Here is a 19,094-nt window from a genome sequence, read left to right on the forward strand (position 1 = left end):
TTTTTTTTCTTTCTATAGAGTTATCATAATCTTATGACCCAGGTTAATTAGAAACTGAGCTTCACACACACACACAGAGTTAACCTGATCTCATGATTCAAGTGCAGATTCAATAGGTTAACCTGAGTTGACTTAATAGCTTTTTTTGTTCTTTTTTAATTTAATATTTTTTTAATTTCATCTTTTAATATTTGTTTGAGATTAAGGATTGACTTTTATAATTTATTTTGATTTATTTATTATCAGAATCTAATGATCCATGTAATAGATTTGATAGGTCAATCCAGTTTGATGCAATATATTAATCTTAATATTTAAAATAATATCATTTAATACGTTGTCCTATATATATTTAAAAATAATATCATCCAATATATATTATATGATTAAAAATATTTTTTTATTAGAAAACACATTATCAATGCTTGAATAATTTTTGTTTTTAAAATTTTATTTTATATTTTTGAATCATAACGATGATATTAAAAATAAAAAATATTATTTTAATATATTTTTAAATAAAAAATATTTTTAAAAATAATTTTTACTGCAATTCTAAGAAAACCGTGTTTTTGTCAAGAGAAGACTCGTCGTTGGGTGGTAGTAGAACTCGACAACTGCCAAGAAACGGCATGTTGTTTTGAAGTGGGCACGTAGCTTCTCCCATCTCCCATCTCCCATCTCCCTTCTAAGACAACACAGGAGAGAACAAGAACAAGAAGAGAGCAAGAAAGACAACATTTGTAGCTACAACAAGATACAAGGATAAAGGATACTAAGAAAGAACAAGAAAGGTTGCTTGCTCTGCCTACTTTCATTATCATGCGTGTCTGTCTGTCTTTCTCTCTCATTTTCTTTCTCTCACCCTAATTAACCATCTCTTACTTCTGATTTAACAATTACTTTACTGCTTGCCTTTGTTTTGTGCTTGTGTTTTTTTTTTTCTTTTCTATGTATGGGGAAATCATGTATTGGATATTGAGGGTGAAATATGTTATGGGTTTTTGTGATCTTATTGTAATTTGTTCAAACTTTTTTATTTTGATCAGCACCCTTTTGGATAATGCTTGGTAGCACAAAGTGTAAAGGATTTTATAATTGGAAAAGTGTATTAAGATTCATATGATTGATGTGGTTGGCATATGTAAGAGATAAGAGTGTTGTGAATATTTTTAAATTGTTGTTTGTTTCATTGAAGCTTTTGCAAATAATTGTTTCAGTCACAACCTCTTTAATGTTTTGTGTCTTATGGTCTGTGTCTGTATTGTTTAACACTAGTCTTACTCGTTTGTGCTGGCTACTTGTGTCATGTAAATGGACAGTCTGCTATTTTCGTTGAGGTCTGAATTATTAGGGTTCTTTGCCAATGGGTAGATGCCTGAATGAAATGTGTGATAGCAGCGATTGTATTTCCAAAATTGCTGTAATTCTTATAGAAGAAATGAGAACGGGCACAAAGAGTTGGGTTGTTTATTTTAGTATTCAGGAAGGATATGTTTGTGCTTGCTTATTGAAATGTGTGATAGCAGCGATTGTATTTCCAAAATTGCTTTACTTCTTATAGAAGAAATGAGAACGAGCACAAAGAGTTGGGTTGTTTATTTTAGTATTCAGAAGGACATGTTTATGCTTGCTTACTGATGAGGTAATTTGAAGGAGACTGCCTGCTTTGTGAGAATAGAAGGAATTGCAGAGAAATTTATCAATCTTTGATAGTTTTTCCTTTGATCAGGTAGTTGTTATATTTCAACATCATGATGGGATAGAAAGAAATCTTCATTTTTGTTTGCTATCTCACGAAATCTCCAGCATTAGTTATGTAAAAGATTCTAAGTTTATTACAATGAAAATTTTTGTTCTCTTATCCTTCCTTTTCTTCTTGCCTTTCTTCAGAACTTTTTGGTGACAATTTATGTGATTAGCCTAGTGTGCCTTGTCTTTTCGAAGTCAAGGGGCAGGGGAACTAAGAATGGTGTTTAGACTGGGATTTGTGTTGTGTCAGTTACTGGACACATCTCTTCCATTTCTGTGAAGGAAACAGAGAGAAGCTGCTGAAAAATATTTCTCAGACAAATTTCTCATCTTCTCCACAAGAACATATAAAGGGATGCATTGATTTTTCCTTTTTATTTTTGCCCTCAATTTAACTAATTCTGCAAAGGCAGTCACGCATGCTGATAATATGAGTGTTCTCATTTTGAGGTTTTTCTTTGTCACTTTTGAAACCTGTACTTAAAGTTTGAGGAAGAAACTCTGTTCACATTCAAAAAAGGATATGAAGAAAGAAAGAACTGGGGCCTCCACATGTTATGAATTGGGGCAGCAAAACCATGCATTAGAACAGCTTTAGTGGGGTCAAGATGTTCTTGTTATTTATAGCCTAAGGTTCATTTATTTTGATAAGTTGTTATTGGTTATTTTGGTTGATATGCTAGGTATTTCATTTGGCATTTTGATACAAGCATGCTTGTGGGAAATTGAAGGTTCTGAGCATTCACGAGAATCTGACACAACTATATCCAACAGTCGATAAGTGATGGATTGACTTGCTAAAGGAAAACTATTTGTAGAATTATTTGGAAAAATTTGAGTCCAATTCAATGGTCGAATCTCTTGTTATCTTTGTTTTAAGATGCTAACCTAGTTTGACGCAAGCAGATCTTATCTTGGATCTAGACTTGTTATTCTGGTCCATAAAAGCATCTACTATGTCATTCACATGATCTGTTTGGGTCAGATGCTTGTATGATTGTGTTAGATCCTCGCTTGAACACTCACAACCTTCAATTTCCACAAGCTGCTGCATTTGCTTGTTATTTTTATGGATGGGACAACCTTTTGATTTTTTCACATAAATGTATTTTGCAGTTCCCATAAGAAATGGCAGTAAAACCAACAGTTGCCTTGAGGGCTGTACTGGTAGGGGGTGTAGCAATATTTGCGAAAGTAGCAAGTGTAATGAAGGCTGCTGGTGGTGTGAAGCTAGGGGCTGCTGCAGCAGCTGTCACAGCAGCTGCAACTGCTGCTATTTCTGGACCAAAAAAAGATTCAAATGATACTTCACCTTCACCTTCACCTTCACCTTCACAGTGATTAATCTTCAGTTTTGGGTTCATTGGTTCTCAGGTAATTTTAGTATGTAGCAAGTTGAGAGGAGTTTGGCTTGTGTTTGAACTTGATCCAGAGAGAATGTTCAAGCCAAGGAAATAAAAGAAAAGACATTGTGGATTTACATCGCAAGCTTCCGGTACTGCGGATAACATTGGTTATTTTGCTGATTTTCCTTCTAGTTTTAGGGATAAACTGTTGTATAGCACTGTTCCACTCAAATGATAGCTTGTTGTTTTCTTGATAAAATTATGACCGCACTGCTTGATAGAGGCAGTGTTTGGTACTTTGTGATTCTCCTTGTCTGTGAATAATAGAATCAGAAGGGAAAGAATGTCACAGAAAACGAAGAGCATTTCTTAAATAGCTGGGAGAGTTTTCAAGAAAACCCAATCCTTGTTCAGGTGTCAATGACAAGGCAATAATATTAGTTTTTTCAACTTAATCCAGTGTAAATGATGCTGTTTAAACAGAACCATCTCTGGGATTCTCATTGATATGCGCATCAATTCTCTAAAATTCACTTCTGCTCAAGCGGGGCAACATTTTGCTGATCAGTCTGCCATCCCTGTGCCAAATGCAAAATGCATCATGTGTGCTCTTGATCTTCAGAGTTTCAGCATTGGCGAGTCAACTAATCTCCCTGATGTAGCAAATGTATAAGGTGTAACTAAAGCTGATGCACGCTTGATTTACTTGAACCACATGTGAAGTCTGGGTGATCAACTGAATGTATGACAAGCTCAGGGTTGGGAGATTCTAACTCCAGTATGACCTATGAAGTCGGAAACAAGACAAGAAGTCAAGGCAACAACACCTTTAGAAGGAAAAAACAAGTTTGATACATCCCAAATAATGCAGTATCAGTGGTGTGCATGGGTGGCATGGAGTGCATAGACACGAGGAAGATTGTGTTGATTCTTGATATCAACTAAGAAACCCCTGGGAAAGAATTTGTCATCTTAACAATGGATTCCAACATGGATCACAACTATGATATCAATAGACAAAGTTTGTGGCTTAGATGCCAAGATGATTCCATAACTAGTGAGTAAACTGAAAAATGGTGATCAAAGAAACTAATATGCGTATTATAGCGTATAAACCCACAAATGTGCAAGTGCATATATGCACATCCACATGTAAATAAGCTTTAGGCATTCCATACCAGAACATTTTCTCCATGACGAAGGATCGGTGCAGGGACGTAAAGATTGCATTGCGGACCAAATGACTGCAACCTCGGAGGAAAATTGTACACAAAAGTAGGAAAATAAAAAAGAAATTAATGGCATAAAAAAGTAGAGGACTGAGAGCAAGGTGGGAAAATCAAAATTAAGTTCTTTTACCGGCCAATATCTTCCTATGTTAAAATCATTAACAACTGCAATCCCTTTACCCCAACCACTGAATGATATGAAAGTATCATGAATCTGGTTCGCATTCTCGATAAAGAAATGGCCAGTGAAGAATGCTGGTACTTCAGAAACATTCCCTGAAAATAGAAGCAAACTACTGTTGATTCATTGCAATGTCCTGTTTATTCATATTGTGCTTTAATAAATGACATGAACTTGCAACATGAGATGGAAAAAGGAGTCATGCCTGACCATAAAACCAAAAGTGACCAGGAATTGGCACCACAAAAAAATGATGCAACAGCTATCATAGAGGATCGCTAATGCATTTTTTTATGAATTTGAGACTCACCAGGTTTATCTTTTAACTCTCTCTGAGTTGATACTGTAATGAATCTTGAATGTGCAACTTCAATGATGAGATTGATTTTTGGAACTTCGTTCAGGTTGTGGAAAGGGATGGGAATCATTTTCCATCCATGCAAAATACTCCCATCCAGAAAAACAGAAGACAAAATTCCCTGTAAAAGAAAGAAAAATCCAGTTGAATAGCATCTGTTAGACTATGAGGAAAGGGCAATATCATCTAAGATGCAAAATGTAAGAAAATTTTGATTTCTGAATTTATTATCATCTGATATGTAGTATTCCCTCTATTTAAATATCTAAAGTCCCATTAATTACAATGCTAAAATTCATAACACATTTCTTTTGCGTTATAGTTTAAGCGAGGAAACAATGACTATATTACTACACAGCTTTATCAAAAGACAACGGGTATGACTGAGATTTTGAAGGATCCTCTTTTAATTTACACAACAAACAATACAATGTGAATTTTTCCAGAATAATAGTTGTAAACTTGGCGTGTAATTATCGTGTCTTGAAAAGAAGAAGACAAGCAAGAAGTGTTGACTGTCCAGCTGCTTGAGAAATTGGATAGTCTTCAACTATTTTCTAAACTTTCCATTCCTTTCCAGCATTCTTCCTAAACTGTGAATAGTCTTTAGCTGGAAAAGTTTCCTTTATATGTTCAGATTTTAGCAGGTAGACCATGAATGCTAGAAATTCACCAACAAGAAAGATAGAAAGTGCAGGAGACATTTTATAGAGCTGAAGAAAAGAATTTGAATTCTTGAATTCCAACCACGCAGATAAAGAAACTGTAATACAATCATACTAAGAAATCATGAAGCAGCTTTAACGGATAAAAAAGGAGCAAGTTTACCTTCTTGTCAAATATGTATGGTCCATAATTCACATGACCCTGATTTTCAACCTATCAGAATGAAAAATAAACTGATTCAATAAAGAATGTAATAATTTTCAACATAAAATCCCACACATGCAAATTATGAGGACCTATCACAATAAAGGGAAAAGGATAGTTCTCGAGAATCCGTTCGTTATTGGCAATACACTGGAAACAAAATCCACTGAGATTAAAGCTGTTGCTCAAGCATCTTTCTTATAATTGCTTTCAAGCCAGTTTATTGCAAGAATTAAGTCATGTTACTGTATTTCAATGAGTAAACGGATCAAAAATGTAAAAATAGATAAAACTTCCCTTGTTAGCCAAAGTAAAACTCAACTCACGCAAAAACTTTAGCAAGAAAATGAACTCAGAAGCGCAGTAATAAAATACCAATGGCTCTGTACAGCAACAACATTTCCATTAAACCACTTTAACTTCAATGTAGAGCTTGCATAACTAGCTAAAGTAAAACCATCAGTAATTTTTTTCACGAGAAACAGGATAGTCAGGTACCAAAACAAATAAGCTGATGTTCGAAGCACATTTGGCATTATGAAGGCCAAGTTTTTTACTTGACAACCTATCAATTGAACCAACATGTGTTGGTCTTCTGTTATTGTCCTTGGAATGGCATAAAGTAAACACTTGAGCTCTATCATGCACCTGCAGCATAGAATGTTGGGAAAAAAAGAAATTGTTTCGTGTTATCAAACCAATAACAGAACAAGTGAAAAATGCAACTCGGACACAATTAAAATGACATGCACTAGCATTGCATGCCTTATCATAAATTGAAAACACAATAAGAAACAACTATTTTACGAAGGATCAAATTACAAAATCTATGCATGGTTTTATACCTCGGGTATGAGAAGAACGCTTTTATCATCCTTTGGAGTGTACTCAGAAACATATAACAGAAATCCAAACATCTGAATCGAAGAAGTTTCAGGTAGCAACCAATTTTTGTTCAATAAGGATAGCTACAAAACATAAACTTAAAAAAAAAAACATATATATAGATAAGATAATAAAGTTGAACACCTGTCCCACAGACTCCATTGAGAGTGGATTTTCAGATTCAACTACATCAGCTGGATTAATATTGTCAAGTAAATCAAACAAGAATGCTGTTTTCTGTAACTGAATAGGTCCATATCCCATCTTTCCATTATCAGAAGGAACAGACGGAAGAGATGCTGCGGTATGAAGTTCAATAACCCTGCGCAGTGCTGAAGTAAGGAGTGATCTATCTATATATTATCTTGCTAGATAAGCACTGCTTAGAATAGAAATTTGAGTCAATGGTCATTAACAAATAAATCTGAAAACAGTTTCAGAGACATGCTAGGCAGCTCTGAAAAACTGCAAGCACATTTGGACATACTTATCATGACTGAAATTTCCTTTTATGTAAAGAAATCCGTCACAGTGAGACATTAATCTAGGAGGATAAGAGTGAGTCAAACACCATATCGTTAATAGTGCAGGACAGAAAATACTGAAACAGCTAAAGATGTCAACTCCTGTCTTATACGACCAATCTAACACCAAAATTACTATTTTAAATCATCCCAACATCTAAAGTAACCACTCATAGAGTCACTTTCTCAGGAGCTAAAGAAAAAATAAATCAATGATAAAAGGTATAATGTAAATGTAGGCACGCATCCTATCAGCAATTATTCTTGCATTTTTCTGTGTTCAATTCCAAGTACAAGGCTTTATATGGAAATGCTCTGGAAATGTACTAGCTAAACATGTCACAGCTACCAGTGGTTAGGCCATGCCTCTCCATACGAGAAAGAGAGATGCTCAGAGATGGATCATTTTTTAACCACTACCAGTTGAATGAAACTTTCTATTGGCATTATTAACAGATGCGTTTGCAGCAAGAGTCTTGAGACATGCTTATGTATGATATTTATTCCTTTAAACTCAAGTGACATCATTAAGCACAATCAAGAGTCAGGCATGCTACACTTTTATCTGTGCAATCTACCCACTAAAATCACTTCTCCTCCATTGGCCTTCCAACATAGTGGAAAGAGAAAAAAAGGAAAAGAAAAGGTCTTGATCAGAACAGAGCTGGCCATATTTATTAGAAAGTTTGTCCTCCCAGTTATCTATCTCAAAATCAATAAGTGGAAACATTAAAATTATACCCACAAAAGTAGCCAGGAACAAAAGCATGCCGCAGCAAGAAAATTCCAATGCTTTTGAAAAATGCAAGTTGCGTTCTGTTTTATCAATCCTTAATACACTTGGTTATTGTCATTCAGGAAGCAAGTTGCCAAACAAACAAGATTAAAACTAGTCCAAAGTAATCACAATCATTACAGAAAAAAATTTATCCCTCACCCACGCCAAAAAAGAAATCATACCATTGAATTTTGCGTTCTCCACATCTCCAGATTCGCTGATTGGTGCATCCTGGAAAATTATCATTTTAGTCCAGTATACATTCTATTCCATAAAATCAGTAATCCCGCAAGTCAGTCCTCACATAATCATACGAAGTGATGTCTGGCTTGTAATCAGACTCATCTACACCAGTATTTGCTCCATTGTAGAATCCAAAGTTTGTTCCACCATGCACCATCTGGGAATTTTAAAAAATCATAAAAAGAAAAAAGGTAATGCAATTACTTGCACACAAATACTTCAGCAGCAGGAAAAGGTTTGAACTAGAGGACATACATAAAGCACAGCAGAGCCATTCTGTGACAATATCTTTTCCAGGGCTGATGCAGTAAAATCAGCACCAGTCTTTGCATTCTTCTCACCCCAATGTGTCAGCCAACCTGTATAAAACTCCCTGGAAACACCAAGCACTAAAAATGTAGAACCACTGACCATTCAACATCAAATTATTTAATGAAGCACTTACGAAGAAAGTGGTGGTGATTTTCCAGGGGCATTGAACTCCTTTTGTAACTTGAATATAGGCCAAGGATCATCACCAGTAGTGAAGTCTACAGCTGCATATTGCATATAAAACATGTGATGCAAGCTTAAGATATTTATACCATTCCAATAGAAAATCTGAATTTTGTATATATGGAACTTCTAGATTTTCAAGGTTTAAGAAGCTTCACTCAAAGCACAAGTCATATACATAAAGTAAATGGCCATGTGTTCTTTCCTTGAGGCAGACTTCATGGCCTTGTGGTCATATGCTAAGCTCTCTCCCTCTCACTCTCCCTCTCCCTCTCACCCCCTCTCTCTCTGATTATTTGCTATTCTTGACTGTTTTTCATGTAATCTAAGTGAAATAAAAAAAAAAGTAGAAAAAAATGAGAACGAATGAAATCGCAAGCCATAGGCATCCAGAAAATAACATGGTCAATTTCCCATAATTCACAGAAACAGGGTTGAACTCGATCACACTTTCTCCATAGCTATTCAAATGAATGTGCTGCCAATAAGAGAACCTTTGACACATGCTCTGTAATATGTCTATGTTACTTGAACTCTTCACTTTACCCTAGATAACAAACACCAGATACTCAAGCATGAATATTGACACTTATACACTTGAAATTCATGGAAAATATGTGTTTACACATAATACCAATAATAGCATTTGTATGTGGAATATGTTACGGTTAGAATCTAATAGACAAATATAAACATAGTATTAACTTAAGATATCTTAGCAGCTTGGGTAATAATCAAGTACACATAAGATTTGAAAAGAAACTTCATAATTTTACTTGAAAAGACAGCATCTCCTCGAATGGTTCCTTTCTCAAGATTTTCTCTAGAACCTCCATCCGTGGTATACCTAGAAATAATTAGTCAAGATAGGGACACTAATTAAACAATTGAAATAATCTATGCAAAATTTAGTTAAATAAGTTAAACTGAAGCTAACGCTGTGGTTGGAATACATTTTGGATAAATGCAATAGGAAACAGAAACTTTTTTCTACCATACAACATCTTAAGGACATGACACAATGATGTTTTAATTGATGAAAGCAGGAATAAACAGATGCAAAGCACAGAGAATTCACAACATCTAATCAAATCAAATGTATCCAGATATATATCTAAAAGGGAGAAAGGTAGAGGTACAAATACACAGCACTCTGTTTTATATTTACAGAAAATCAAAAGGAGATGGTACCATAACCAAGAGAATTAATATGCATTTAATCAAATGTAGTAATGATCTTAGGTTGGTGGTGATAGACGTCCAATTGGATGGGTAGAAAACTGCCAGAAAGATCAACGTGCAAATTCAAGTGGGAGGCACCAAGGAAATTGCATTCCTTCACTATTGGATTAAATGGTTTCTTAAGCATCCTAAAGGGATGGTAATGGTATCAAAGTGATCCAAATCCATACAGTCCTAGCTGATGATATTGCCATAAACAAAACTGTAAAGTTCCGTTAAATTCCAGATCGATGCGAGAAATTTCAAGAAAATAATATCACATAAACTCTGAAGCTCTCTCACTGCCAAGTCAGCAGTTCCCCAAGTAACTGAACTGAATATAACAATTACAAACTATATGTTATGTGTACATTCTTTAATGAACAAGAAGGAAACAATTACTGAGTCACGATCCTATTTCTACCCTCAAGAGTTCATGATGCGAAAATGAGTTATGGGTGCACTTTGAGAGTAATCATCTTATGCATGAAACAAAGACACCAAAAACTAAGCCATAGACATACAACCACGTTGTGTAGTAAGAACATACTGACACATACATGAAGGAAACAACTGAATGAGCTTTACATGAAACCATGAATAGAAGATTGAAGATACAGAAACTCTTACAAAATGATACCATCACCAAGATGTCCTCGGGCCAATTTGACCAGGTGATGAAGATAAGCTTTGTCATCTCCATATGAACCAAACTCATTCTCGATCTGCAAGATAATCACTTTCATTGAAAACTACTAGTTTACAAATACTGAAAGTATGCAAACAATTTGGCATTGAGATAAAGAAATATGATCCTACAAAGGATTAAGACATTTTGTGAGATGATTCTGAATCTTTGATACTTTTTGGTGAATCTTAGAGGACAATATATTTCCAAATGGCTATCAAAACCTTCTCCTATCTCACACAGTGTTCGCTGCAATTTCTTGATGTGGAAAGATTAATTGATATGCAATTATTTGATTTAGGGAGCTTGATCCAGAGAGATTGATTGATAGGCAATTACTTTTTAGAGAGATTGTAACTATGGTCAATGAGTGATTGTAGAATGTAATTATGTTAAGAGACATTCAGACCATTTTTATATGGTATCAGAGCCAAAATTATAAATTTTGTACTTAAACTCTTTAGGTTAGTATTTTTTCTTGGTCGTGTTATGGGATATTTTTTTTGGGTTTCTCTCTCGAGACTAGTTTTAGGACTATAGGCAATTTTTTGGGGTAAAGAGATTTTGTTTTGGCTGGACATTTGATGCAATCCAACCATCAAAGGATCCATTGAAGGTTCCAGTTGGTCCAGTTACTAGGCTTAGGGCTAAGAAGTTCAAAGAAGCTTTCAATGAACTTCTTCAAGATACATGGGCTAAGGTGGACTTCAAGAGGATTTGTAATAATAAAGAGCAAGCCTTGATTAATCTGATTCATGTTCAAGAGGGGCTTGTTGGTGGAACCAAGACCATTACACAACGATTGGGAGAAGAATACTAGATTCGGACAGTTTGACCTTTCGTTACTCTTTTAGTCATAACTAGAGTTACAGATCGAATTTTGATGTGATTCTAGTTGGGCTTGAAACTAGACTTCCATACCTTTCCAACGGTATATGACACACCTTATAATTCATTAAGACGAGAGAGAACCATCTGTTTTAAGTTGGGCCTTGTTGCTGCCAGACAAAATGCAGAAACAACGAACTTGTCTTATTTAATTAGTTGGGTTGTCAAACTTTAATTATTTTGAGAGGAGACAATTTGTTTGGGTTTTAGACTTGTTTATTTTTTTTATTTTAATTAGTTTGGGCTAGTTTTAGCTTTGGTTGATTATTATTTAAATTGGGTTTATGTGAGACCCATTAGGAAAACTAGGGTTTTGGCTTGAAGTATAAATACTCGTTAGGAATAATTTTAGGGCAGACTTTTGATAATATTTTCAGCATTGTAGCCGACTTTTGGTTGCTCAATCTTGGTTCTTGATTGAACTTTCAACTCTTCAAAGAATTGACCATTCTTTGTTGTGAATTTATACTTCTTTTGCTTGTCTCCAGGTGTAGGCGTTGTGATCGAGTTGGTTTATAGTCTTGTTGCCTTGGAGCAAGTCTTCCATTGTGATAAGCTCATTCAAATCTCAACAAACTTGGGTTAGATTGATCTTGGGGTCGCAAATATCATTAAATTCCGCTAGGGTTCGCATCAACATTATAGCGACATAGTTGGGTATTTTAGGAGTTCCCATTCTCAGCAGTTTGAAGGTTTTTTTTCTTTTTCTTTTTCTTTTTTTTGACATCAAGGTCTACTTTTTCACTAGCTAATTTCTTGTTTTTTCTGATTTATAATGAAAGAAAAATATTTTATTGTTTGTTCAAATGGAAAGAATTACTCCATTTGGGAGTTTGAATTCAAGATACTTGTGAAGGGAAAAGAGTTATAGGGTTAATGGGTCATCTAAGGCTCTAACTAATCCCAAGGTGATTGATTCTTGGGAGTGCAAGGATGGTTGCATTATCTCTTGGCTATTTGGTTCTATTGAACCAAGTAGGTGAATGATCTTCAATATTGCTATGGAGATGTGGGTTTATCTTCAGAGCATTTATATTAGGATAGTTCATCCTACCATTCAAAAAGAGGTCATTGCAACACTACAAGTTGTCCATCATAAGAGCTATAGGGATCAGTTTTTGATGAAACTAAAATCAAAATTTGAGACTGCATGTGCTAGTTTAAACAACTGTAATCTTGTTTCATCTTTGGAGGTTTGTTTGGAGAAATTATGTGAAGAACAACACCAAGTCACTCATTTTGGCCTTAATTTAGAAACCATGATGTCTACGATATTTTAGATAGCATATGTTGTTAATGGCAGAGGAAGATCCAAGTCACAAACTCAGTGCTACAATTGTAAGGAGTTTGGGCATGTTGCAAAGCACTACAGCAAGAAATTTCGCAATTATTGTAAAAAAAAAAGGCACAACATTAAAGATTGTCGAGTGTGATTTCAAAATCGACATGCTTTAGCCCCTCATAATTTTATCCAGTCCAATTTGGCGGTTGCCTCTCTGGTTCCTTCTTTGGATCTGCGATCTATAGGTAGTTCTACATCTTATCTCACACTCGAGATGGTCTAATATATGATTGTTTCTACCTTCTCTGTCTTCGGCGTACAAGGTAAGGGGAATCTGCTTCTTCTTGGTTGACTGACTTTGCAGCTTCCAATCACATAACTAATAGTACTTATGCTTTACATAAAGTTTGTAAGTATAAAGGTATGAGGGTAAGCAGCATATTCAGATAACCAATGATACTGCTCTTCATATCACTATGATTGGAACTTTGGAGTCTTTCTTTAATAATGTTTTTATATCTCCAAATTTATCTGCTAATTTAAATTTTGTTGGCCAATTGGTAGATAATAATTGTAAAATTCACTTTGATTATGATAATTGTCATGTGCATAATCAAGAATCAAGCGTTGGGGAAAGTGATAGAAAAGGGCCTAAAACGGGACATCTATTTCCTCTCCAGTTTTCCATTCATGTCTATTTCTTTCGGTTGTACTGCGGTTGTTAATAATAGTCATGTATGGCATAAGAAATTGGGACATTCTAATTCTATTGTTTTGACTTATCTTATGAAACATAGTTATTTGGGCAATAAAGATTTGTTTTGACCTTCCACCATGTCTATTGATTGCGGTTCATGTAAACTTGGTAAAAGCAAGTCCTTACCCTTTCCTTCACATGGCAATCAGGCTTCTGCTTGTTTTAAGATTATTCATACTATCATATAGGGCATTAGTCCCGTTATTTCACATGCTTAGTACAAATATTTCATGATATTTATTGATGATTATAGTCATTTTGTTTGGGTATTTTTATTTTTTTGTTCTAAAACTGATGTGTTTTTTGTCTTTCAGAATTTTATTGTTTATGTTGAAAATCAATTTTTTAATTGTATTAAGACTCTAAGATAATTTTGGGAGGAATATATGTCCAATGGCTTTATCTATAAATGAAGGGTATTCTCTCCCAACATTACTGTCCACACTCCTCAATAGAATAGGGTTGCGGAGCGTAAGAATCTTCACCTTTTAGATGTTCGTACCTTGTTAATTAACTCTTCAGTACCACCATTATCGATGGTTGTTTATTTGATTAATCATCTACCCTCCCAAATTCTCAATTTCAATTCCCTGTTTTATCACTTATTTGGCATGACTCTTGAGTATTAACCTCTTCATATATTTGATTATGTGTGTTTTGTTTACTTACCATTAATTAAACGAAACAAGTTTGTTGCTCAATCTGTTCGGAGTGCTTTTCTAGGATATAATAATGTTCATAAAGGGTTTGTGCATTATGATTTGACAGCTAATAAACTTTGTATTTCTTAAAATGTGGTATTATTTAAAAATCAATATTTCTTTCAAGTCTTTTATTTCTCATGATTCTCTTCGGTTTTGCTTTCTAATTTTGATAATGTATCAAGTTTTGTTGAGCGTTTTAAGTCAGAAATTGTGTATCAGAGACGTCATCCATCGATCCCATTGCCTTACCCAACCATGACACTAGATCTCGTCCTAGCTGAACTTCATTGATCATCTCAAATTTCACGTCCTCCAAATAGGTGGTATGGGTTCAACTCTTCAAGCTACTCTTAATACTACTATTGCACCTAAGTCCTACTCTCAAGTTTCTACTCAAGCATGTTGGAAGTCGTCTATGCAAGAAGAGCTTCAAGCTCTTCAAGACAAGCACTTGGGATATTGTTTCTTATCTTGATGGCGTCGAACTTCTTGGTTCTAAATAGATTTATATCATAAAGCTATGACCTGATAGTTTTATTGCAATATATAAAGTCTATCTGGTGACTCTTGGGAAACAACAAGAGTATGGACTTGATTATGAGATAACATTTGCAACTCTGTCCAAGATAACTATTGTTCGCACTGTTATGGCCATTATTGCCTTGAAAGGGCGGTCAATCTAACAAATGGATGTGAAAAATGCATTTTTGTATGGAGACCTCAAAGGAATATATATGACTCCTCTACCTCGCATGTTCACTCACTCCTACTATGAGGTTTGTTGTTAAAACAATCTCTTTATGGATTGAAGCAAGCACCACGTGCCTGATTTGAGAAATTTCGTTCTACCCTTCTTGATTTAATTTTATTAAGAGTGAATTTGAATCCTCTCTCATTCTTCGAATGAATGCTACTAGGATTGTTGTATTTCTTGTATATGTGAATGATTTTGTTATTAAAGAGTGATTATCAGTTGATTGAGCAACTAATTTATGGATTGAAGCAAGCACCACGTGCTTGGTTTGAGAAATTCCGTTCTACCTTTCTTGATTTAATTTTATTCAGAGTCAATTTGACTCCTCTCTCTTTCTCCGAATGAATGCTACTAGGATTGTTATATTTCTTGTATATGTGAATGATTTTGTTATTAAAGAGTGTGATTATCAGTTGATTGAGCAACTAAAGAAGCATATTAACACTTCATTTCATATGAAAGATTTTGGTATCCTATAGTATTTTCTTAGTCTTGAGGCATGTTGTTGTTCAACTAGCACACTTCTACATAAGCACAAGTATACTCAAGAGCTTCTCACCTTAGCTATTCTTAAATCTAGTAACTTGGATCTTACACCAATAGAGGTCAACTTGAAGTTACAACAGAAGTATCAACAGTTGATAAGGAGTTTGAATTATTTTACAATTACTTGGCCACATATTTCTTTTATTATATAGCGAGTTAGTCAGTTTATCTAGGCTCCTCGCCATTCTCACCCAGTCATTGTACGATATATCCTTCGTTATCTCAAAGGTACTTCCGGTCACAGGTTATTCTTTTCTACTAGAACTTCTTTACAATTGATGGGTTTTAGTGATACGGATTCGACTGGTTGTCTTGTTACTCGTCGTTCAATTACTGGTTGGTGCATGTTTCTTAGTGATTCTCTTATTTCTTGTCCTAAATATTGTGTTATGTCATCTGCATGCTTTGAGATAGTTTGGCTTCAGGGTCTGTAGGGTGAACTTGGTATTCCTCAGCTTATTCCTACTCTTCTTCATACTGATAACACCATTGCTATTCAAATTGTTGTCAATCTAGTCTTTCATGAGCACACCAAACACATTGAAGTAGATTGTTATTCTATTGTTTTTTTTTACCAACATGTGATTGCTATCCCTTACATTTTCACTAAGTTCCAGACAATTGATGTGTTTACCAAGGCTCTATCCAGTCATCAAAATAAACTCATGGTTAACAATTGATGCTTGTGAAATTTGAGGGGATGTTGGTTTTAATATCTAGATTTAAAAAGATAGATTGATATACAATTACTTGATTTAGGGAGCTTGATCAAAGGAGATTGATTGATATATAGTTTCTTGATTTAGGGAGCTTGATCTACGAAGATTGATTAATAGAAAATTAGTTTGTTCATAGTTACCTTTTCAGATAGAATGTAATTATGGTACAGGAGTAATTATAGAATGTAATTCTATTAATACTTACTATTTAAAAAGATGCAATCCTCCATTGAGAGGCATTCAGCTAATATCTTCATCAGGTAGACCAGAAATGATACAAGAAAAAACCATACTAGTTTGACCCAATTTTATTCAGAAATATCCGTCATCTTTCATTCTCCTTATGACAATGTATAACTAATAGTCAAAGGGAATTGGAAAACAAAGAATGAAAGATATATTTTAAAAAGATCAACTAATGTTGTGAATTTTTTATTTTTCTATACAAGAGTATAATTGATTATCAAGGCAAACTTCTTTCTCCAAAGAAATTTAAGGGTTGAAAAATTATTAGCAGTGAGATCTATAGCTTTCTTCAACTTGTTAAAGAGAAACTATCTTCTAAATGGAAATATTTTTCACGTTTTGGATGTTGTTGATCAACAATAAGATCCACATCATTTTTTACATTTATACTCTGTTATAAATCATAGAAGATATATTAATAAGAAGTAACAAATTCACTTACCTGAACCATTATGATTGGGCCTCCATTATTATAAAGAAACGGAGCTACCTTCGGAAGTAAGATTCCCCACCAGTTATCAACCTACAAAATTTAAGTCCCTATTGAATAAAAAAGACGGATTCAAAATTACAACATTTAGAGATCATGGGATACAGAACTAAAAGAATTCATACAATCACTCCATCGTTATTAACCCCAAACAAATTTGCATTACCTCGATAAGCCATCATCAATCTAAGAAATTAGTAAAACAGAGCCTTCCATTTCAAGGCCGTATAGATAGTCAAATGAAACATCCTCATGATAGCATAAAAGGCCAAACCATCGTGTAATTGTCTTCTTATATAAGAACTTAATAGGTAAACATATGTAACTTCAAAGAAATAAAACAAACCAAAGTAGGGTGAAACAGAATGATCAATCCAAGCTGTGATGAAGGATATATATATATATATATATATATATATATATATATATATATATATAAAGAACAAAACAATGAATACCACAGAAATCACCAACAATACAAAATGCAACTCCCTTGTCCACCATTTGAAATCCCCACCATAAATGTCACATGTATAATATATGAACAATATCATCATTACCAACAAAGTCATTGCGAAACATACCAATCGAAGGTAAGCAGGATCAGACGATCTCAATTTGAGAGGCGGTTCGATGGCTAGTAACCAAGCTGGAAAGCCCCCCAAATCCCACTCTAACAAACAAACACAACTAATTAGGCTGACGTTTAATGCGAGGCCTCTCATAGAACAGTAAGTAACAAAGGGTAGATAAAACAACCTCCACAGATATAGGGGCCGGGTCGGAGCATGACAAGTATATCAAGCTTGTGGCAGAGTTTGAGAAAAGAGACAAGATCAGCAATCCCCTCAAACACTAGTTTACCAGGCTGTGGCTCATGAAGATTCCAAGGCACATAAGTTTGAATAGTATTCAATCCCAGTGCCTTTGCTCTCACCAACCTATCTTCCCAGTACTTTTTTTTTTTTCGCAAAAAGTAAATAAGTAAACACATCAAAATAAATCCAGAAATTAATTCATAAAAACAGAAAACAAATAACTAGAGAGATGCCTGAGGAATAACGCGAAAGTAATGCAAGTCGCCGCCGATGATCCTGAAAAACTCGCCGTCTTTCCAGAACTTGTCGTCGTCGATCTCGAATGATCGAGGCTTAACCTGATTAGAGTAAAGTTAATTGAAATTGATTAATGCTTGCTTTGATTATGAGTGTTGAACTTTTAGAAAGAGAGAATTATTTACCGCGATGGTGCTGGTCACTACCTTTCGGTGGTGGTGGTGGCGGTGGTGGCGAGGAGAGAGAGAGTAGTGGGAGGAGAAAGAAGGGAGAGGAGCGAAGACGGGAGCGAAAGCGAGAAAAGAAATAAGAGAGATGAGTAGGAAAAACAGTGTCGTCTTGGTTCTGCTCTTTCTCCCCATTGTTTTCCTCATACCAGTAGTAATAGTAGTTTTGGTGAGCCGAGAAGGTCCGATCAAAGCTTTTTGCCGCTCCAGCCAAGTTCGAGGGAGAGAGAGAGCTGTTGAGTCATCGTTTCATTTGTCAGATGATTGGAGTCAGATGATTGGAGTCAAAGACTTAATTATAAACTTAGCCCCTTTAGTTTAGCAAAACCAGGTGACCAGTCCTTATATTCTTATAAATTACGTTTTTAATCCCTACATTTTTAAACTTAAGGTCATGACTGAAAATAAATATTGGTGGTGAAGATATTTTATTTTTTTCTCTGAAATGCCTTGAAAAGTAGTGTAGCAGTGGTTAATTTTTAAATATTTTCTATTTATAAATATATTAAAATAATATTTTATTTATTTTTTAAAAAATGTTTTTAATATTAATATATCAAAATAATTCAATCAATTTTTATTTTATAGACAAGAACGAGACCAAAACCCTCTTTTTGACATGCCAGCTCACCCATTTGGTTTTTTTTTCTAGCCTGATCTCTTTTTAATTTGTTTTCCTTCCACAACTCGAGTTAAAAGCATGTACAATTAATCTTATCAGTTGTCAATTGTAAGAATTTCTCATTAGATGCTAAAGTTATATAAAATTCTCTCTGTAGATACTTTTACCGCAATTAATGAAAAAAAAACCTAGAATATGGGTATATATTTTGCAGTGGATGAATAACAAAAAAAC

General features: G+C 34.6%; 2 protein-coding genes across 6 annotated transcripts; one reads left to right on the forward strand and one right to left on the reverse strand.

Moving 5' to 3' along the window:
- The first annotated feature begins 592 nt into the window (after positions 1-592).
- Positions 593-3,402, forward strand: LOC133700492 (uncharacterized). Its single transcript, XM_062124033.1, has 2 exons — positions 593-794; positions 2,869-3,402. The coding sequence occupies exon 2, from the start codon at positions 2,881-2,883 to the stop codon at positions 3,091-3,093; it is 213 nt and encodes a 70-aa protein (XP_061980017.1). The 5' UTR covers positions 593-794; positions 2,869-2,880; the 3' UTR covers positions 3,094-3,402.
- A 40-nt stretch (positions 3,403-3,442) lies between these two features.
- On the reverse strand, positions 3,443-18,496 carry LOC133700491 (beta-galactosidase 17). 5 transcript variants are annotated; one of them, XM_062124029.1, is made up of 19 exons: positions 18,197-18,496; positions 18,008-18,112; positions 17,716-17,911; positions 17,541-17,629; positions 16,909-16,989; positions 10,513-10,607; positions 9,438-9,508; positions 8,612-8,702; positions 8,422-8,539; positions 8,228-8,323; positions 8,106-8,154; positions 6,766-6,953; positions 6,582-6,653; positions 6,235-6,384; positions 5,695-5,745; positions 4,819-4,987; positions 4,458-4,603; positions 4,277-4,342; positions 3,443-3,883 (listed from the first exon to the last, which is right to left on the reverse strand). In XM_062124029.1, exons 1-19 carry the CDS (start codon positions 18,383-18,385, stop codon positions 3,779-3,781), a joined length of 2,127 nt encoding a protein of 708 aa, XP_061980013.1. In that variant the 5' UTR covers positions 18,386-18,496; the 3' UTR covers positions 3,443-3,778. The 5 variants fall into 5 exon arrangements, 3 of the variants coding, with proteins under 3 accessions (XP_061980013.1, XP_061980014.1, XP_061980016.1); XM_062124030.1 differs by having other exon boundaries at positions 18,218-18,490; XM_062124032.1 differs by having other exon boundaries at positions 4,277-4,349; positions 18,197-18,490.
- Between the last annotated feature and the right edge of the window lie 598 nt (positions 18,497-19,094).

The sequence above is a fragment of the Populus nigra genome, chromosome 8, assembly GCF_951802175.1.
Source record: "Populus nigra chromosome 8, ddPopNigr1.1, whole genome shotgun sequence".
In the NCBI taxonomy this organism is placed as follows: Eukaryota; Viridiplantae; Streptophyta; class Magnoliopsida; order Malpighiales; family Salicaceae; genus Populus; species Populus nigra.